The sequence below is a fragment of the Rhipicephalus sanguineus genome, chromosome 8 (genome assembly GCF_013339695.2).
Source record: "Rhipicephalus sanguineus isolate Rsan-2018 chromosome 8, BIME_Rsan_1.4, whole genome shotgun sequence".
Classification (NCBI taxonomy): Eukaryota; Metazoa; Arthropoda; class Arachnida; order Ixodida; family Ixodidae; genus Rhipicephalus; species Rhipicephalus sanguineus.
In genome coordinates this window covers 73,233,035-73,255,985 of record NC_051183.1, presented here as the reverse complement: position 1 = coordinate 73,255,985, position 22,951 = coordinate 73,233,035, and the positions used below count along the sequence as shown (strand labels likewise).

At 44.3% G+C, this 22,951-nt stretch overlaps 1 protein-coding gene across 1 annotated transcript in view; it reads right to left on the bottom strand.

Annotated features, from left to right (window-relative positions):
* The window catches only part of LOC119402099 (venom metalloproteinase antarease-like TtrivMP_A), a 36,841-nt gene that overhangs the window by 13,319 nt on the left and 571 nt on the right, over positions 1 to 22,951 (bottom strand). The window contains exons 2-10 of the mRNA XM_037669203.1: positions 15,424 to 15,587; positions 15,241 to 15,330; positions 13,835 to 13,961; positions 13,727 to 13,780; positions 13,500 to 13,633; positions 12,803 to 12,874; positions 9,728 to 9,870; positions 7,138 to 7,187; positions 5,737 to 5,845 (exon numbers count right to left, since the gene is read on the bottom strand). Coding sequence (XP_037525131.1) covers positions 5,737 to 5,845; positions 7,138 to 7,187; positions 9,728 to 9,870; positions 12,803 to 12,874; positions 13,500 to 13,633; positions 13,727 to 13,780; positions 13,835 to 13,961; positions 15,241 to 15,330; positions 15,424 to 15,587 — 943 coding nt within the window. The remainder of the gene's footprint in view (positions 1 to 5,736; positions 5,846 to 7,137; positions 7,188 to 9,727; positions 9,871 to 12,802; positions 12,875 to 13,499; positions 13,634 to 13,726; positions 13,781 to 13,834; positions 13,962 to 15,240; positions 15,331 to 15,423; positions 15,588 to 22,951) is intronic.

The following is a 22,951-nucleotide window of genomic DNA, read 5'->3' as shown; positions in this document are numbered from 1 at the left end:
CAGCCAGAGTACGAGTCTCGTTGGAGTTCATTGTGTTAATATTACATTTAATACCACCTGTCTACATGTTGGGTGATTTCCTCTAATGTTAAGTTACAAAGTCGAGCATGTAGTAACCTCCAAACCACCTCGTAATATCGTCCTGACTACAACTTCAAAAGCTTCGTATAATAATGTTTTGTCACAATAAAGATATTTCCTCTTCCAGATTGATATATAAATTTCATGTGATGCCGTAAGCTGGAAAAGTTGGCTGCATTCAGCGGAGTGTAAAACTTTGAATTCTTTTACGTCGCAAATGAATGAACAGATGGGCTACACCGAGTGGCAGTGAATGAATTGACCCCACTCCAGTGCCATGTTCGGAGAACACATAGTGATCTCGAAGGTGGTGGGGCGAGTATTACCTGTATCAGGTTGAGGGAAACGTATCACAGCACAGTATAGTAAATATGTTGCGGCATGCTTCGCTTGCAGTGAAAGCAACGTACTGTGCTCTGCGTGCGCCAAGTTTGGGTGCGCCCAACTAAAATGTTTCTTGCTTGACAGCCGCCATGTTTGGCGTGTTGTGAAGAGTAATATTGGAACCTCTAAACTGAGGTACTATAATAAACTGTCACCCAGACCTTTCACAAGATAGTCTTAGACCCTACAGAAGCTGCGATTGTTTTTTTTTCTTTTGTTTTAATGCGGAGCTTCATACACTACTTTCTGAGGAAAACTGCATACGTCATCATGTTGTGTAGAAAAAATTGGGGTCGATATCAATTATTCTTTGTGCGAGGGACGAGGCGCCAGCGCTGGGTGAGGGGCGATCTAAGGGCGAGTGTCCACGTGGGACGAGCGCACAATTGAACACGTGTTTGTGGCCGAGGTCCACTTTCGCAGCGTATCACGCCGGGGTCTTCCGGGGTCATTCTCGCTCCGACGTGATTACGTTCAGTCAGGGCTGGGCAAAGATAGTTTGAAATTGTATCGCGATACGATACAAGATACTCAGGCATGAAGTATTGGAGATACAGATACAAGATACTGCCGCAATAATTGTATCCGATACGATACTTGGCAATGGTATCATAAGATACTTCGATACATTCTGAAATTTCTTATTAAATATCCATATAATGTAGCAGAAAACGCCTATACACGAAAATGACTGCTTGAAAATTTCTTCACTGTACGTATTTTGTTTCACTTGAATGAAATGCCGTTATTATCTTAAAAGTTTTGCCGTTCTTGCTCAAAGTACATTAGGTTCCTTCCAAAACAGCTTATTGGGGCTTGTTTTGGTTTCTTCACAGGACAACTCTTTATACACTTCGCTGACAGTGGTTCTTGCTTGCCATTTTCGCAATTGATGGGAGTCGCTGCTCAGCTTGCCGACCAGCTAGCGGGTTGCCATTTAATCACAATAACATCAATAAGAAGCCTTCGCACGACGGCGCAAATACCGGTGTTGACTTTAACCTTGTTCGTAAAAGACAGTTTGCACAATTCCGTATATCCGGACAGGTGTACAGCAGCAACAACGCTGGTAGAGACTTTTTTGAGGGGGAGGGGGGGGGACGCATGGTGGATACGGGGTTCGAGACCGTCTGCTAGCTGCCCGGCCGGCACACATGACCGTCTCCGTCCCATTTGTTTTTAGATGCGAATCATCTCTTCCTCGGGGGTATGTCCCGCGAAGAAGAGATCTACATTTCAAAAACTCTACATTTCAATCCGCGTCCAGATTTCACTCGTTGTGTACATCGGTATCGATGTTTCTCGAATCCTGACTCCAAATCCCCTTCAGAAATGACCTATACATGATATATGGGAAAGGCTTGCTTTCAAATGGCAACGTCATTTTGTTCAAACTCTCTCCGACGTCACCATCTTCACTGTCTTGGCCCTTGGTGCTAAATTTGGTGACTGCGGCCCGCCGGCTATAAGCTGAGTTTGAGACCCCTGGTGTATACGTAGATGACGTAAAACTGCAATGAATTTCCATGTTGTACTTAGCTGCTCGCGTAAGGGATTCTTTGTTGATATACTCACGAATGTGCAATCTTTTTCGCAATTTCTCTTCAACGAGAGAACATGTGCAACACAGAAATGTCTCAGACGTATTTTAGAGTTGTATAAAGCGTCGCAGGACACCGCCGCTATTCGCGCTATTGCTGCTTATATCTCCCATTACATGGCAATTAGTAATATGAAAAACATTTCAGGAGGCCTAAAACAGGAAAACAAAAAAAATTCGGCAGATCCCACGTACCGTGGGAATTGATGTTATGCGAAGCATGCGCGGGATGGTGACTGTGGCGTAATTTTTCACATTGAGCGAAACGTTACGGAATGACGCTAGAGAAATATGGAAGTGGTATACGCACACTCATATGTTGAAGAGTCTCATATGTATTATATAACCAGTTGTTTACAGTTGTGTAGCGATGGCAGCAGAACATGGGTGTTACCAACACCATGTTTCACGAACCCATGTGTATGTGTAGAAGGGGTTCTTGACAGTTCTCGAACAAGGTCATCATCACCGTGATCAATGAGCACCACCAGCTGGACCAGACTTGTTAATCGGATCCGTTCGTGATCGCGGTTACGAGGGGTCTAAGTGTAGTTAAGTGCGAGGTATAGTACAGCTGGTGGAAATCCTGGATGCCTCTTACGATGAAATGATCTATAATGCCTCCTCTCCTGGACGTGGCAGTGAGGTCTTTTGGTGCCCTCTCCGCATCCAATCCGTCTTTCAAGCAATATAAGGACCAAGCATTTTTGGGTCTTGATAAATCAATGTTGAAGACACCGGTAATGTTGAGACGCCTGCATGGTTCTCTCAGCAGAATTACCGTAGGAAGCATTGACGCCGGTTTTTGCGTAATCCCCGTGGTCCACGTTGCAGACCATGTGGACGAGTGGATGGTACTTGAGCGTCTTCCAGGGGTGTTCTGTCTTCAGTTTCCTCACTTTCCTTGCGTTCGCCGCGGTGGTGTAGCGGTTAAGGTGCTCGGCTGCTGACCTGAAGGTCGCGGGTTCGATCCCGGCCGCGGCGGTCGCATTTGGATAGAGGCAAAATGCTAGATGCCCGTGTTTTGCGCGATCTCGGTACACGTTAAAGAATATCCAATGGTCAAAATTTCCGGAGCCATTCGCTACGGCGTCTCTCATATCATATCGTGGTTTTTGGACATAAAACCCCGACAAGTATTATTATCACTTTCCTGGCGTGTCGATCTGTGTGTTCGCGGTTAGTGTGTTGGTTGAGGCCCTGTATCACCTGTGGCACATACCCGCATAACATTAACTCTGGTTTACGGGTATGTGCCACACGTGATTGAGAGAAAGGGTTTCATGACGTAGGCGACAGGTATTTTGCGTTATTCATGTCATGACCAGTGAATCGTGTTCATCATACACTGATCCCCTGCTAGGCCAATTTTGGTATATTACAAATTATGGAGACGACCAGGAGAGCGCCCAGACGTAGGCGGCTAGATAGATAGATAGATAGATAGATAGATAGATAGATAGATAGATAGATAGATAGATAGATAGATAGATAGATAGATAGATAGATAGATAGATAGATAGATAGATAGATACGTAGATAGAAACGGCCAAAGTGCCTGAGGTTCGCTAAGAAATGCTTCGCATTTAATATAAGCAAAATAGAGAGGTGGTTGTGTATCAAACCTTCACATTGAATGAGTACAGAAACACAGTACAGACGGAGCCCTTAATAGCTATGAGTATGAAGTATGGCCAACTTACCTGTTGACACAATAGAAAATTCATGCCTGAAACGGCTCCTTGTGACGCTCATGAGTAAAACGGAGCATTCAGTAAAACAACGTTTTTCGAATCCCCTTCGTAACATCTTTGAGATGGCTTCTAATGATTTCCATTATTATAATGCAAACTCAAGTTCGCTATTTTCTTAAGAATATTTTGTACTGTTTATTCAAAGCACGCCCACATAATAATATATGTGTTTTCAAAATCGCCTTGGCAACGTGTAAATGTGTAAACAATAGCAGAAATAAAGCAGACAGAAGAATAAAGCAGAAATCTTATTTTGGGAGCACGTTACAAAAGACATACTGCAGTGACGAAGCCGGAAAAACAGTACAGATACCTAGGTAATGTATGTGATGCAAAATGGCAGCTAAGAAAGCACTTGCGCTAATAATCAAATTATGATTTCATAAATTTTCTGAATAAATGTAGACGGATTTGAAAAATACGGTACGCCAAGATATTTTTTGTTAGGTAAACGCTTGCTCTATTAGATCTAGTATGAGTACCAGTGGTGCTAAAGTTGTTAAAATCCTATTTGCATATGAGTTAATTCATTGCATGCAAGTCAAACTTACATCCACGAGATCCTTCAAATCGCTGATAACTGAAGTTCACGAGACGCAAAGCAACCCCATTCTTGCACGCATCACATTTCGCCATGATGCAAGACGCAAGAGAATCTTCAATAACGACACTACTGCAACATGGGAATTTGCGCCATTGACGCCGCACGCAGAGGTGTACGCGGCGCAGGAGCGTGGCTAAGAGCAAGTGTCACGGCACTGGCGCAACTAAAAAAAAAATCGAGAATTCAAAAAGTACGTCGGCTGGGCGTAGACGTCCGCGCGCTTGTCTTCCTCATCTTGTGCCCTCACAGGAGGACTCTGACGGAAAAATAAATTTACGTCACTACCCTTAGAATTATTCAGATGGCTTAGTAGCACCAGTACCAGCTTGAGAAGCGGAGCTTGGCCAGCGATTATTGTTTCATACGGTTGTGTTGCCATAGAAGTATATTGTATCTTAAGATACACGATACATTATCGAATGTATCGGAAATACAGATACAGATACTCGGCTTTCGAGACGTATCGCGATACAGATACAAGATACCCGTACAGTATCTAAGATAGTATCTAAGATATATGTATCTTCGATACTGCCCAGCACTGCGTTTAGTTTGCGGTCATGGGGCACCCGGGTGCACCATTACTAACTTATGAGGAGAGACGCCGAGAGAAGCGAGAAAGAATGCAACCGAGACGCCGAACGCAAGCGGCCAGACGACGTTGACGAAACTGTCGGTCGTTTCACCAGTGTCAGCACGAGGTTTCGGAGATACTTTCTTCGGCATAAGGTGGGGGGGGGGGGGTGCTTAAGATGAAGGTGCGATGCTTTTTGTATGCGATGGTAGGAAACTTGCAGCACTGCCGCCGTGCCGCTCCATACAGCTTCGCTGGTGCCCACTATGACAGCGCAACGTCTATGAACTATTTTCCAGCCAATACATCACCTGACATAAAAACATGGATAAAAATGAGCGTACTTCATATAAAATGCGGCGCTTTCTACCACTTCCATGAATTCAAAGTAAGATTTATTTTCGTTTGTGTAATAAGTTATCAAATTTTTTAACGAAAGCAGTACGTACTATATAGGCACGATCTTCATGGGTAAATATGAGTAGATTTGTCGCCGCGGTTTCGGCAGCGTCATTATATTATAATGCAACATACGAGATTTACCGTTAAAAATCTAGTTTAAAGTGTCTTTTTTATGACTTGTTCCGTTCATGCGGCGCTTATTTAGGTGTTTTTGCAAACAGGAAAGCGCCAAAGGAAATGACGACAGTCGTAATAAAATAAAGTTGACAAAGCATGTGCTTTTCGTAAGCTTATGTCAAATTAAATGTTCAAAGCGAGAAACGATGTTCTTACTTACATGTGTCCTACTTCATGGGCCATCACATGAACACCCTTAAAAGTTGGTGGTCTGTCTTCTCCAACACCTACTTTGTTTACAGTGCACACAGTTCTGATATATGCATATCCTGAAGAAGAATAGAAAATAAAACGAAGAAGTTCCCGACATTTTCTGTCAAGATATTAGATGTGTTTTACTATTGTGCTTCATCTGCCTATGGCAATATATAACCCTAAAATGAACCTGTGGCAACACACTGCGCACGAACCGGCGTAGCCTCCGCCTCGTCACTATCTAGCCCGGCGTGACACGGCTGCATGCTACACCACGCCTCCGATAAGGGACAGTGCCACCGCAGCGTCACCGGAGGCTTACGTCACCGACAGTAGCTATAGAACCAAGCTGCCAAGTTCGGAAGTGATCATTCCTTCGCTACCCGACTGAGCGCAGCGTCGGTATGCTCGTACCGCTGCTGCTACTTCGCTAATAAACAGTTGTTACTTTTGATGTTGGGATGCGTCCTTCCATCGACACGGCATCCCACAAACCATATAGTCTCGGTACGTGGATGTCAGGAACACAAACACGCACACGCACACGCACACACACACACACACACACACACACACACACACACACACACACACACACACACACACACACACACACACACACACACACACACAGTTCGTTTTGAAGTGCTCCTCAAAATCAAAACCTGCTTTGATTTCTAGAAATATTGGTTATCAAATTTTGGTGCTAGAAGAGATTGATGACGTATATTCGACCGTTTACCTATTTCAGAAATTATGACAGGTAACATTGTGCTTTACAAAATGATAATATAGCACTATTATACCTGTTTCTCTGTTCAATAAAACAACAAATAACGGCAAAAAGAGTTTGCACAATGCCGCCTCACGGTATTTCTAAACGATTTATGCACCACGTTGGAATAGCACGTATATTCCAGGAAAGAGTACGGCCTTTGATGTCCTCATAATATTAAGGCTGTAAATGTTCGTTCCTCATGAAGACAGAATTCACTATCGCCTGATCTTATATTCTGTCTTTGACATCGCATCTAATCAGCGTAGCGTAGAGGCGTATTTATATGTGCGCTCTTCACTTCATACAAAATGGGCGAGAGTATATTTCGGATGTGATGAAAGTTAACGCAATTAGGGGCATGCCATTTACATAACTAGAGTTCCGTTCAATAGATATTTGCTTCTGAGTGGTTCAGATGCTCTGCGAAAACTTCACTTTTATATTTTCGCTTAGATATGCCAATTTGCGTTTTCATTTAGTAATTATGAAATAATGTCTTAAAATATCCTTACTAAATCGTAAAAACGCAGATACAGCCAATAACATAATACTGAGGCAAATGCCAAAAATCACTATGGAGCATCTTACCACCACTGCGGTTAGATACTTGGTAATTTTTTACTGTAGCCAAGTCTTGTCTGGAAGATTAAAAGAAATGGTATAAAAATATAAGTTTCATTCAAGTTTAAAGTACCACACAGTATTTGAATGTATCAAACATTCCCTTTCCCTTCCTATCCTATCCTATCCTCCTATAAGTTTCGACTGAAAAGCAGGAATGCCACGAATAATCTCTGTGAATACCAATGTTGCAGAAACATGGCACACAGTTAAGGCTTCCAAACTATTGAAACTCAGACAATTATAAAGATTTTATTTTGATTGCTACTTCAAGTGTGCTAGGTAATGCGGTACAGTTCAATAGGTGGCGGAATGAACAATGCCTGATATTTCTGTGCATTGTATGGCACAGAACGGAGGAAATCGGCATTTCTGCACGTGGCCGATTTTTCGGCGCTGATAGCGCTGACGATCACTAGGACGAAAGCTTTGGATGCCTCATCACACGCAAAAAGGAGCCTATATAAGTTACTGTACTGACAGCATCTGCAGCACAATGATTTGATTTCTCCGGTAATTATATCCGTCAAGATACGATTGCGCATTCAGGGAAAAAGATTCGGTTGTCTTACATTCTAATTAAGTAGCAAGACTCTGCGCAGCTTAACGATACAGACGCAAGTATATTTCATGCTCTCATTATTCTTATCGTTGCCTTCATCGCGAAAACAATTGCTTGCCATGCAACACAAGGTAGCAGCCCATTATGACGGAAATGTATGTTTCACAGTATCCTGGTAGCAGCAAATTATGCACGAACCGTGCGGTATATTGCCATGCCCGCTTCTTGTTTTATTTTGATGTATTTGGGTTTGACCCACAACGGGCTCGACGCTGACCGCGCCGCAGTGTTCGAGGAGCTTTGCGATTGTAGTAGATCATTTTGTTAACATTGCGCGCAGGACGCGAATAGTCAAGATTATTCCAGAGCTTGGTCGACCACCAGTGATAAGGCTGGAAAGTTCTATGCATGATGTATAAAAGACGGTGCGTCCCAGCGATGATCAGCTTATCGACGGCCGAGGCTCTGTTCGCCACTGTCATTGTGCAGTGTGTAGTTTGTCTTTTAGTTCCCGGCCACACGTTTGGCAAAATAAAGAGTTCCATCTTGGACACGCCGACTGCTGCCTTTGTCGACGTCACGACCCCGTGACAATATGTTAACAAATGCAGCAGGTTAATTTTTAAACATCGGCAATGTGGCATAGTTTTAAAGCTTAAGCTTTGTCATGTCATATTTCTGCCTATTCGGACATTCATGCCATAAACTGATAACACAATCATAGACTCCACTCACACCTCCTAAGCCGGTTTACACATTCTCGTTTTCCTGAACGCACCCGTTCACTTCGAAATTATTTTGTTTCTCGTCTGAAAAAAAAGTAATAGAGCCGGAAGAAGTGGTAAGGAACATGTGCTCGTACATATTCGACTAATTGTTGCGTGTGGCGCTCGTAAGTTCATTAGGTTCAAATACATTATTGTCATGTTTTTCTGTTGTGTTCGCTTGTAAATACGACTTTATTTGCTGTATGAACTGGAGTCCTGATTCTTCCCTTTGTCATAATTCTAGAAGTCGCAAATTCTACTATATCAATGAAACCGCACCGAAGAAATAAAACGAATTCAATATAATAACCGCTCACCACCGCACCTCCCTCCATTGGCAGTTAGAGAAAATCATCATTAAAATTTCTGTGAGAACTCCTGTCCACAAGCCCTGACCATCAACATTCAATTCACCGCACAGGTCTTAAATACACAGTCCCCTAATGCTGAATATCAGGGTTATGAGACACACGTGTTTCTTAATGATGTTCATTTGTTGATACGAAGGATAAGATCAGTGTACTGCTAAATTAAACTTTTTCTTTTAGAGTACAAAAAGGCAAATTTATCGATTTCTGCTCCACAGGAAAGCGTAAAAATTTACTTGGGCAAAAATTAAAATATAAGGTACAGGCGTATAGCACATATATGAGACAGAAGAAAGATACTTCTGATATTTTCAGAAATCTTTTTTTAGGTAGGTAGGTAAACAACCTCATTGATTCATGAGAGAATCATGTGAGGGAGGGGGGGAGAGTGGAAGCAGGACGATGACGAGCCCTCGGGCGGCTCTAGGTGCTCGGACACTTCTGTGCTTCGGCGACCCCTCTGGCCCAGCCCACTGTCCGGAGCTGTAGCTCCGGTTGCGAGCTGCGCAGAGCAGCCTCCCATCGCTCCTGGTGTTCTGACCCTTGCGACATGGGCTTTGGTTTGTTTGGGCAATTCACAAAGACGTGATTGACGTCCACTGTGGTGCTAGGACACAAGTTGCAATGACGAGAAGTTTCTTAAGTCTCATGCGCATTTAGTTCTAATTGCCAACAGTGACTGCTACTGCTCTATTGCTTAGAAAAGGGACACTGACGCTCATGACAACGTTCCCCAAAACACACGATGTGCAGACAAGATAACTGTTGAAGTGCACACATTTACGTAAATGTGGTCGAACTTTGTTGCTACCATAGCACGAGCTTATCAAACTTCATAAAGTAGTATATTCGAAACTTACCCAGTTAAAAGATACACAAGGTCAGCTTTATCGTAGAGCTGACGATTTTGCGTTATGTATGTTTGGAAAGAAGCAAGGGTTCCCTGTGCGTGAACATATGTTGGATCCTTAGTTACTCTTCGTAGAAACCATTCTTGCTCAACCTAAAATTATGAACGAAAAAACACGTTACCGACAGAGCAATTAAACATTATTTAGCTAATACATATACAGTAGACTGCAAAAAAATTGATAGGTCTCGTGTGCTCTATTGTTGCTGTAATGTTGAAACACATTTATATGGTTCAAAGCAGGCACGTAGCCAGGATTTTTTTTTCGAGGGGGGGGGGGGCAAGACCTAATTGTTCGAAAGAAAGTCTATCCATGGCAAAAAAAACGTTGTCTGGGAATATAGAAGGCTGGACGAATTTCGGGGAAGGAGAGGCGGCCCCCCCCGGCCCCCCTCCCTTACCTACCTGCCTGGTTCAAAGTATCAGAATTTTATTGCAGCAAATTTGTATATTTTGTGACACACAGAACAATAATTTCAGCACTCAAGTGAATGTGAATTATTCAATATGCATTGGCGTTCATTTCGCGTAGTTGAGATGCGCGCTAACTTGTTTTCACGAATATCTGCACGCAGCGAAGTTAACCCGTAATAGCTGTTGTGACTACAATACACAAACGCCTGCCGCGCTACAAAGAAACACTAATCAGCAACGTTTATATAAGCACCTGTATGCGGGTCTAGAAACAAGCAAGATCACGTGGCAAGATTAAACTGCGCCGTGTACTAGTAATGTTATTACATATGCACTCTCTCTGTTAGCTTTGTCTTGTGCTCCAATCTCTCCCGGCAGTAAATATTTCTTACCGAAAGGCACCGGACAGTTAGACAAAAGGTTTATTCACAGATACTTTTGCGAAATCGGCACTCATCTGAAAAATTTCTTTAAACCCATACAAGTGATTTTTTAACTATCTGGCAGCAATGAGAGTAATGTTTCCATGGCTCCAGGCGCTGCATGACCATGCGTTTCAGGCTTGCTGGGGCAGAAGGCGTAGCCACGAGCAAGTCGACTACGACATCGGCGATGTAAGAGGGTAGTACAGCGACAACGTGCAGGTAACTTGCTGTCCGTGACGCGACGCGCCACAGTCGAAAGTGGGCCTTTACTTGCCTAAACCAAACTCGGGATCCTTGGACCAAAATCATGAAAAGCTTTCGCCGATGGTAGCAGTCGTAATTATGGCGTCGCCTCTGTCAGCAGGCGCAACAGCAGCGTCGGGCATGGCTAGTGTTCGAAAAAAAGTGTAAATAGCCCGGATCACCACTGTCAGCAGGCGCAGCAGCAGCGTAGTGCATGGCTAGTGTTCGAAAAAAGGTGTAAATACCCTGGGTCACCACTTGTCGGAATCTCAGTGTTGCGGAGGCAAGAACTACACGTGTCGACTGCTTGAGACCGGGGAATAGGTTCGTTTCATTCGCAAGAAAGAGCAGGTTTTTTATCAAGATCATTTATCAAGAGCATACGCATGACGCAGACCCGGAGAAAACGTAACCGAAAGTTACGTTTCCTCCCGGTCTGCGTTTTCTTTTTTATTTATTTCTAATGGCCGGTGAGCTTTGGTCACCGTGCAAGAAAGACTTAAGGTGAGCGAACGACGCGGAGGGAGCGCTTGTTGGGCAGAGGCGGATTAAATTCTCGTTTTCAGCGTGCCAAGAGATGGCGCGCCGGACTGAGGACCATGGTGGGCTGCTGGCAAATTCGGCAAAGTACCTCCGGCACGTGGGCGACGGTTTCCTAATCTGAAAAACCGAGTCATCGTGCGATATCAAAAACGCAACACGTCGCGCGAACGGCCCATTTCGTCGTTCATAACGTCGCTAGTCGCTGAGCAGTGCATTTCCGCGCATATGGGGTTTGGCCTTCACAGTCCACGTGCTACGTTAGCCGTGCAGCGCACGCATTTTTTCTTGTTGCTGCCATTGCTTTTTGAGCTTGTTTTTGAAAATGTCATAGTGGCCAAGTGTTTTTGGGCTGCGGAAGAATGGGCAAGTGCTTTGTGCCCTTTTGCAACAGTGGCTACAAATCTTGCAAATAAAAGTACGCTCTCTTACACGCCGCCAGCCACCAAAGAAAGGTTTCCGGCATGGAGACGTGCGATACCACGAAAAGACCGCGCGCTACAAAGGACATATCGTGTGTGCAAAGATCATGTGTGTGAGCTTGGACGCTAGGCCATGGCTAGGCCGCATAGCTTTTTCCCAGTGATAGAAAAGTTTTATTTTTTTTTACGTCAGATTTACTTCAGTTCTTCAAAAACAAGGACTCATAGGACCGGGACACTCCTTTAATAAAGTAAAAACAACATTGACATGCGTTTCTTTTCTTCTAGTTGCGAAGTTTAATGCCACAGGCCTTCAGAGCCGGAGATCCGGTGCGGCATTTTGAGCTTTTAAATTAATTTCGATTACATGGGATTTTTACGTGCTCGAGAAATCTGAAGAAACCGGATATTCCTGCGTTCGCTCGTTTCAAAGTGTAATCCCCGCGGTAGTGGACGTATGACAAATTGATGTGCTTCGTCTCAGTGAACGTATCAGTTTACTGAACGGGATAAGGAGGTGCTGTTTCTTGCACTAAATACTTCAGGCACTGTTGAATTCGTTATATTAGCTATATGCACAGTGGTTAACTGGAAGAGCTGCAATAGTAGGCGCAGGCTCCGGCTGCTGCGCACATGGTGACGTTGCGTCCGCTCGAAAGGGTCGTAGAGTGCCTGGATGCGCGCGGTCATCAAGGCAGCCTATCGGGTCGCAGTTGGTAGCGCCATTTCTCGGGCTGCTTGCGAAGCAGAACCTAGTCGCGCAGCGGTTAGTCCTCGCATTCACTTACCTAAGTATTTCTTGCACAGCGGCTTCAGTATCTTATATTTTTTTACGCTTGAAGATGTCATTACCAAGAGTTCTCCAGAAGAATCATTTTTAAAAACACGAGTTCTACTGTGAAGCTAGGTTAGGGTAAGAAAATTTAGAACGTTGTTTTGTTGCTACAGTTTTAATCATTCTAAAGTGCATAAATATCTTACGGTTGTGACCTCCAGTCCAACCAGTCGGTGTTTCACTTTAGGATCAGTAACCCCCAAGTATTTGAGATTCATCTGGAAGGTACACACATATATGAGGTATTCCAGTAAATAGGAAAGTGGCAATTAGGTGAAACCGCATGATAACCAACAGAACAGTGAATACACGTAAAGTTTTCTGTTCTACAAACTTACGGTCTATCATGACCTGAACAAAAAACACAAAACCCTGGGATAACAAGTGTGTTCACTCTCGACTTTCTCAAGTATAATTTACGAACCACGAGCAGAGATCATTTTCACTTCAGTGTTAAAAAAATTGTTCCAGAAAAGGCCCTCCTGGGATCAATAAGAATATGGCACTAAGACACGTTGACGCTATTGCATTTATAGATCTATAAGAAACAGATTTAATCCAGTTTTAAAAGATATGCCACTAACAACTTGATACTGAATAGTTTTGCAAACCACTCAAGAAACCATAGAGACAATTTCATCATACATAGAAATGTACGCCAACACCCCCATCAACAATAATATAATTAGTGTTACACTTATCATAAAGATATTTTTAAGCAAACGTCTAAATATTCATAAATACAGTAAACGCTAACGAAAGGTATTGCATTGAAAAACAAAAGAGAAGAAATGGCACGTAAGCAAGCACCACCCTCTCGCATTGTTGGGCGAGTGTACGTACAGCATTTACAGTTATGGATACGTATTTAATGATGTTGGCGGTACTGCTGAAAACCGCAGCAAATGCAGAGTCCACAACTACAAAAAGTTCAGGATATACAATGTCAGCTGAACGTCCTGCCACTCGGATACTTTCTGAAACAGATACATTTGCACTATATAAGCAGCCAGAAGCAAACCGCAGCAAAGAATAAGGCAAATGACTTTTTTGTGGTGAAGGTGACATACGATTTCTCTTCTGAGTTTCGGTTAGGCTTAGTACGTGCTTAGAGGCAGCGAAATCTGTAAAAAAAGTAATTAATTAGCGTTCTCAGTAATAAAAACTCTGATCTTTACCGTAGTCTTCATTGTCACTTGATAAGTCATCTGGAATTTCAATAAGTTGGTGCGCGATACGGCCGGATTGACTGCGTTCTTGTGTCTGAAGTGGTACAATACGCATTCTTGGGTTGACAATACCTTCCTGCGAATACAGATAGAATTTTTCTCATACTATGCGCTAAGCATTTTCTGTTGCTAATATTTCTCAATCGCAAGCAACCTCTGCTGCAATCTTGAGGACAGTTGTGAAAGGATTTCGTCTCATAAGAAGCTTTAGGAGCAGGTAAAAAAGGTGTTAGAATTTATCACTTCAGCTAGCTTCCCGGTAATAGAAAACGTTACAAAATGGCAATATAAAACGTTATGATGCCGTTTCTATCACGTTCTTAGCTGCAGGACGCCGAGGACTAAGTTAAACGAGTGGTGACTTTTAATACTATCAACTTGGTGAGTACACCTACAGTACGTGCGATTAAACTCGTGTGGTTCGGTCCTCATAAAAATACTCATTGCAAGCATGAATACACATATACATGCGCCTTTCTCGTGATTCTTTTTGAACAGTGTTAATGGTATATTTTGCGATTTACGCATGATAGACGGAGTGCTTTGCCAAAAGGGGTACAATTCTCTCAAGTAGTGCATTATTCATCGCTTTTTTGAACATGTTGAAGACACAGGGCGTGTAAACACGGACACAGGAGAGAAGTCAAGACAGAACAAACGCCGGCGTTTGAGGTGTCTTGACTTCTCTCCTGTGCTCGTGTTTGCACGCCCTGTATCTTTAACATGAATACCAACTAACAACTCGTAGCTCAGCTCTCTGTTAATTTAAGCTTTGTTTCTTTCAACAGCTAGGACACAATTGGCTCTTCATTGAGCATATTGCCAAATTTGCAACGACAATAATGTTTCTTGATTTGAACGACTGAATGCATTAGGTTCTGCAATGGCAGAGGTGCCGTACATGCTACAAATACATGATTAGTGTAAACTGCCTGGCCGATATTTCTGAAAGTGTAGAGGCTGCTTACTACGTCATTGTCTACAAGCAGCCTCTACATGTAGGTTATCTGTCCGAAGACGACAATGAAGTCAATTAACGCGTACTTAGAACTGTCCCAGTTCCAACAAGGAGCTGACATACCTGCGTACAGGTTTCCCCTAAAAATAACCTATGAATAATTGAGGTGATGGTTTCTCAGTTCATATCCCGCCTGGAAACATTTATAAGAGTTTCAGGAGGCGCTTCGTAAAATAAATACTGAGCCACCTAGCATTCCCTTGAAATCCATAAATAATATCGCGCGTTCAAATTAATGACACGCATAATGAAGATGTTGGGCATCTCTATGAGCACTCCTCGCTTAATTTTCTTGACTCAGTTTTATCTTCCGTCAGTACAAAAACGTTCTTCCAACCACTTTGACGCCGCTTTCATCAGATACGGTAACGGACGCCATTGCATCTTCGTCGTGGTAAAGATCATCCTCCAGGTATGGTCCGCTCATCTGCAAGTATCAAGCAGAAGAACTGGCTTTGGCAATGCTTATTCCTGCTAAATGCGTATCTTGTCTCAATGTGTTTCAGTGTTTGCCACTTACATAGTTGTGCATGGGTATACCATCTGTGTAAGTTCGCACCACAACCTCTCTCGAAAAAACAGAGCTCTTCTTAAGTCTAAGTAAAATGTCGTCGGTTATCTTCAAGATGCGACCACCATCGCCTTCTCGGCTTCGAAATAGCTCTGGATACACGATGCGTCCCTCTGTAAGATGCCAGTAATCATTACATGCAGTGTCACTTGCGCCCATTCACCGAGACAACTACATATGAGTTAATACATGTACCCATCGATTACGTTCACACATAGCATTTCCAAAACTAGCATTAACTTCTTGGACGTCACTGTGTCGGTCAAAAATGAACGCCTTTCAACAAACCTTTACAGAAAGCCTACAGACCGGCAAATGTACCTACATTTCAACAGTAGCCATCCAAGACATTGCAAGAATGGTATTCCATATCGTCAGGCCTACCGGTATCGAAGAATACGCACTCATATACAGGAATTTGACAAACACGCAGAACGCCTAAAGAATTCCCTAACACCACAAAATTATCCCCAAGACATTATTGACGATGCCATACTACGTGCTCGCAACGTGAACCGGAATGACATAATTAAGGAGCCAAAAACAGTATCAAAAACAACTTCCCAAACAAATCTTGTACTAACTTGCTCCTCATCAGTGCCACGAGTTAAAAACATACTTTCTCGCCATTTCAACATAATCAGGCAAAGCAAACGTCTGACTTCCATCTTCGCGGAACCACCTCGCGTGGTGTACCGCAGGCATAAAAACCTGAAGGACATTCTTGTCAGAGCAAAAACAAACCCCGCCAAAATTGAACCAGGGTGCCGCCCCTGCGGAAAAGCTCGTTGCAAGGTATGCCCACACATGGTCACAACGCGTGAATCAAAGGCAAGCTTCTCAGGTTTCAAATTCAACATCACCCAAAACCTAAAATGTGACTCCAGCAATGTGATATGCATGATACATTGCAATGTCTGCGGGCAAGATTACGCGGCCAAACGGACACGCCATTTCGGCTGTGGTTCAATAATCACCGGTACCACGCCACTTCACTGCCGAAGCTCCCCTTATCCAGACATCGACGCTTGAAAAACCACAGCTTTGAAAATATCAGCGCAACTCTTTTACAGTCCGTTTTCCAAAACACGCGGCGAACAACGTGAGGCGTATTTTATTATTAAGTTTAGGACATTAACAGCCGGCATTAATGAGGACCCTGGAAGACTCTCCTGCCTCCGAGAGATAAGCGAAAATGAATTTGGCAACACGGAATAATAATTGCGGCCATGCCTGTTTCTTGATATGCTAGTACATGTGCAGTGTCGTTTACTTCTTTGGTTTTCTTCTCTTCTTCCTTGTTTTTTTTTTTTGTTGATTATTTCCTTTTCACTACTTGTACAATGTAAAGTGCTTACGCTCCCCTACCACTCTGAGGCTATTCACAAGGAGCGGGCGGTAGATGAAAGATGGAAAGCCGACCCATTAAGGGGACGCTCTTCCCTCACGTGCCTCATGCTGCCCTCCGCGACGACAATTTTGGGTGGCCCGGCGCACGACGCGAACCGGTAAACACTTTCAACTACTTCAGGCCATACACAGTTTTTTTTTTCTCTATCGTCCCGCGTTTTCTGACTTCGTCGGTGTTCTTCTCTCTTCTTTTCTTTTCTTTTTTTTTCTTTTCGTTTTTTTTTCTTTTTTCCATAATCTATCTCCCCCACTCTCTGAAATGTCTTTGAAGGCAAGAGGGACGCGGCAAGAAGCAAGGTCGAACTTCGACGTCAGTTTTAACTCATTTCCCGAGGAAGGGAGGTCCCCTCCCGAAACTGTTGGGAAATGAATATTTATATCACTGTTGACAACGCCTCCGTTGTGTTATATCCATTACTCGAAAAGAACTGGCCCGTTGAACCACTAATCGACACTTGTGTATATATATATATATATATATATATATATATATATATATATATATATATATATGTGTGTGTGTGTGTGTGTGTGTGTTAAAAATATACTACACAACTTCTGTGTACGAATACCGCACTCTCTATCGAGTATCGAGTGAATTCCGCCACAATAAGACTAAACGCTTCAAGCCATATTTACAGTTACAGAAACGCAGAGTACGGTATTTTTATTGTCCCTTTTGCTAAACCATCTATCAATAGCAATTGCATGCCCATTTGGCGTCTGGCATTGCGCCAAAACTGCTGGAGCGTAATATCAAGGTGATTAAGTTATTTCCTTACCGAAGAAAATTATTGAAACCCCGTGGTAATCTTAAATGCAGGGGACTTTTGCGTACGTAGCTGAATTATGTGTCGGTGTATACGTATGCCGCTATGACTGTCAAAGCATTGTATTACTCTTTGTACGGATTCCACTACAATGATTATCATTCTTATTCGTTCCAACCGTTTATTGTTTTCTGGCAAAACTGCTACAATTATAATAAAATCTCGGCCTGCCCTTGCAAAAACATGATACGGTTAAGAGGCATGCCGCAGTGGAGGGCTCCACAAGTCTTGACCATTCAGTGTTGTTAAACCTGCACACACATCGCGCAGTACAAGGGCCTCTAGCATTTCGCCGCTATCGAAATGACAGCTACAATTCGCAGATGACACCACGATGGCTTCCCTTGCCGCAAAGAACGCATTCGCTAAAGCCGGACCGCCAGTGAACTATTCCGTAACAAACAGCTCATTACAAAGTACTCTGATACTAGAAGTAACGTGATACGCTGAGGGTTCGAGGGCGACAACGCTGGTGCGTGATAGAGAATAGAAGTAAGCCCATAGTTCTCTGCATACACTTTTGTTTGAGGCGTGTAAAGGCGGGTTTCATTGTCCATCTAGCGCTTATATTGACAAGGGTGTTGCATAAGACATAACTTTTTAAGACGCACAATACGCAGGCCAGAAACACCGCGACATACGAACCTGATTTTTGTGCGCCTTATTTGTGGTAGAGTTACTGTATATGCTACCTTTAGGTAGCAGAGTTGCGCATCTGTCTTCCAATGCCGCTAGCAACCATGCATTGCGGAGAAGCTGCCGTTTGGGCGAATTTTTTTATTTCTCGACGCCGCCCCTGCAGCGAACTGAACTAAAGCTCGCCATCGGCAGCCAATGTTTATCGCCGGTCTTCGACACGCCAGACAGGTTAATCGGCGTCACGGTAGGCATGTCGCCTGCAAAAACGAAGTGCGACTTCACCGCATAGCTGTGGTTGCTAGCCGGACCTATGCGCAACTCTGCTACCGAAAGGTAGCATATACAGTGACTCTAATTTGTGGTAGTGATGCATCAACTGCCAACTTCGCTGTAATGAAATTTATATATGTGCCTTGTATGGGCACTAAATTATTTCAAACAACACGAAAGATTTGTCTCTCATAAATACTGTACCTACATAAATACCTAAGTGCGACTAAGGTCTCTGCACACGTTGCGTGTTTTGTAAAGGCTGAACGCGATAGTGCAGATATTTAATAACTACCTGTCACCTCCTTCGAATAGTACCAGGGCAGCCAGAGTTACTTTTGTCTTTTTCTGCACGTTAATCGCCCCCTGACAAAAGTTACATGCACGTACTGCCTGCACTAGCAACCAGAACCTTCCGACAAAATTTGGCCTCGAAACTTATTTTCTGAAATACGTGTATGTCAAAATAATTAAAAAAAGGTTGTGACGTTGTCTCCAGAAAAATCTATCAAACTTGTTTTATTGGCGCGTGTGTTACATATTACCATGTTAAATTATGCCTCCCTGTGTTAGTTATACATTTCATGTGTCGATATGCACAGTATAACACGATATTTGTGCTGACAGAGCCAGGGGAGACAACGACGAAGTGTCTGCTCAGTGGAACACTGTTCGAGTAGCTCTTGCCTTTTTTGCGCAATAATATGTGCACCCCGTGAAGGCTACTATACTGTGCCCATCGGCGATGAACGCGGACCAGTTCGGATACCTGCCAAGTCCTGCGGCGTCAGCGGCGGCCGCGTCCAGGAAGCGGACGGGCCCTTACTGCGACTACGACAGCGAGGATGTCCACTCACTGACAGGTGAGGGGTCATCTGATGACGACTTCGAACTTGTATCAAGCCGAAAGGCGAAGAGGCGCAACACCAGACCCTCTTCGTCCCCGAACGTACCAAATGAAGAAGCGCCGCGAAGGCCCGAGACCAACACCATCATCTTCGTTCCTGCTGTCCCCAACGGCAACATGAAGCGCCTCAACAGGCAATCTGTTTCGGCGCTGCTCGAGGGACTGGTGCCAGATGAAATCATCGACATCAGAGTGAACCCGCGTAAGAATGTCATGGCGATTGATGTTTCGCATGCTGCCGCTCTGAACGTACTACGCAACGTCACAGAGCTGGATGGAATAAACGTCCGCTCCTACATCCCTGTGGGCTCCAACGTCGTCGCCGGCGTCATCTACGACGTTGACGCTACCATACCCAGCTCCGACTTGTCTGCCCTTGTCAAGCCAGCTAATGAAGCTAGCGTTATCGCTAAGGTTACCCGTTTGGGTACCTCACGCTGCGTGAAAATAGATTTTCAAGGCAACTCTCTACCTTCGTACGTAAAGGTGGGGCACTTCCGACACCCTGTGAGACCGTTTGTGCCGAAGCCACTACAATGTCACAACTGCATGAAGCTAGGTCACGTGAGAGGCGTATGCGAAAATGAGCGAGTATGTTCTCGCTGCGCTGAAACCCATTCTGCGGACACTTGTATAGTCAACGTTCTCAAGTGTTCGAATTGTAATGGACCTCACGAAGCTTCCTCAAACAGTGCCCAAAAATGAAAAGAGAAATTGCTGTATTGAAACAAATGGCAAGGAACCATACATCGCATCGCGAGGCTGCCGAAACAGTCAGAAAGCGGCGAAATCGGCGCCGACGTGCATCCAAGAAAACCAATGCTTGTGCATCTGCAGCGCCCCTTGAACGCCCTGCTTCACCAACTCCCTTGTCATGCGGACCCTTCGTGGCCGGCATGAAACGAACAGCAGAAAAACACGCAGTTTCTCGAGATTCCACTTGGCCTCCATTGCCGAAGCCACAGTCACAGAGATCGTCGACGGCCGGTGCAAAGCAGAACAACAAGGAAGGCATGGACACAACTGATGCAGCTTGGCCTACGTTGCCGAAGTCGCAGCGACATGCAGATTCACACATCGGCAACAGTGCGCACTGAATCTCCGCCTGACCAGTTGCCTGAAGAAGACAAACCAACCATCATCGTGCTTCAGTCATTGTTGGACACACTTCGCGTGTTCGTCGGCAAGCTGAAATCCCCCTACGCTCAGTCCGTACAACAAGTACTGGATGTTCTGTGTCCAGTACTTGCAAGCCTTCAGTAGGCACCATGACACGACTCTCTAAAGCGGAACGTAAATGCCTGAGGTCCTGAGTCCAGTACCATGGAACGCAGCCGTGTTCTTTAAGCTCGCGTGCATTGTTTCTTTTTTTGTATGCTCCCTTCTTTCTATCTCCCTTCTTTCTCTCCCTTAATCCCCATCCCCCAGCGTAGGATAGCAAACCGGACGCGCGTCTGGTTAATCTTCCTGCCTTTCCTTCCTCTTTCTTCTCCTCCTCTCCTTGTGCTATCGATAACACCCATTGCAAAAATTTTCGGCAACTTCTTGAATAGCGCTAGCCGGAGAACTTGATACGCGGAGGAGTACGAGGAGGGCGCGAATCGAGCGCCGCTACTCGAAGAAGATTGCCATGCCACGAAGCGAGCGCCAAGCAAAGCGTGCGTTACATGCTACCTGGCGCTTATGTTACCGCGGAGGAGTGCAAACACTGAGCGTGCGCGCGCGACGTGAGTGCCGCGGAGCGAGAGGGAGTCCAGGCGCACACTACGGGAGAGACGTCCGCTCTTTCATTATCTTTTAGAAATGTGTACACTGTAATTTACCTTATGGAGATGTGACAACAACCCAAAACACCATTCTTCCAGCTCTACTGGCAACCTAGCTATGTGTTTTATACTGTCTAATTAGGCCAATACATATTCCTAATTAATTATTATAACCGTTTTACGCGGCCCTACGCATAGGTACTACGTACGTACCAAATATCCGTTTCGTATGTTTACTTAGGACGAGCATAGCAGTACGTGCTTGTTTCTGTAGTATCCTATGTGCGCCTCCCACAGCGAAATGAATTCTAAAGAATCATCCGGCGGATATTTGACCATTTACTGTAATAAACTTTTGCTCCTATGTAATATCTCTCATATACGGCCCTTAACACCTCCGCTTTTGTTATTTTATTTTTGTGTGCGGTTTTTTTCGGGGGAAGGGATTTATGGACAAACCCACACGGTGGTGAATATGTGGTGCTGCGCTACTAGAACCACTCAGTTATCACACGCAAGTTTCATGATACAAATACCAGGAAGTCGTAGTGAATGACTGGTGAGAGAAAATTTAGTAGATTTTTTTTTCGTTTTTTTCGGGGACAGTAACATACTTCATGATTAATCTACTCATCTACTTTCATGATCTGACCCAACACTTCCACCTTTGACGATGGAGGTTTCCACTTCCCACAAGAAACTTAGTGAAGAACAGGAAATAACTAGGTGGCGACTCCGAACAAACTCCTTCCCCTTCCGGGTAGTTCTCTCCATATGTTCCCATCTTAATTTTGCACACTGCAAGCTGTGCGATTCCACACTGTGCGATGAGAGAGCTACCCTTAACCATATACTCTGGAGATGCAAGGAAGGCACTCCTACTCTAGAAGTAGGTGAAATCCTTCTTCCAGACGACTGGTAGAACCCGCTGCGCAGCTCGAATCTCGACGTCCAAGCGCGGACCCTCAAGCACCCCTATGAGGTCGCCAGTAGGATTGACCTGCTGGCCCTACACAACTAGCCGACCTATTAAATGTTTCTTCTGTCTCTCTGACCCGCCACGGTGGCCTAGTGGTTATGGTGCTCGACTGCTGACCTGAAGGAGCGGGATGGAATCGCGGCAGCGGCGGCCGCTTTTTCGATGGAGCCAAAATGCGTGAGGCCCAAGTACATATATTTAGCTACTCGTCAAAGAACTCCAGCATGTCGAAATCTCCTGAGCCCTCCACTACGTCGTCGCTCATTGTCATATCGTACATTTGGGACGTTAAACCCCAACAGCCATTATTATTATTATTCTCTCTCTCGTAAGTACACTAAACGAATGCAAAGAAACGTCAGCCTATACCGCCTTCATAACACAGCCGTTAATGTCGGGGTAATGACCGGTAACTCAGGGATGTTACAGTCCGGGGGCGTTCTCAGTGAAATGTTGGTTTTGATGGAAAGATTGCAATGAATAAAAAAATCATGTCACAATTACACATAGTTAATTTAGATTATTTCACGCTTATGGGACCAGCTAAAATACCTACGCCGTAAAGGTAAACACACGAGGAAGCTATTCTGTGAAAAATGCTCTACACAAGAGCAATGTTTTACAATTCGAAGTGATGCTTAATATATAAGCATGGCCCCACTTCTTTCACGTGTTA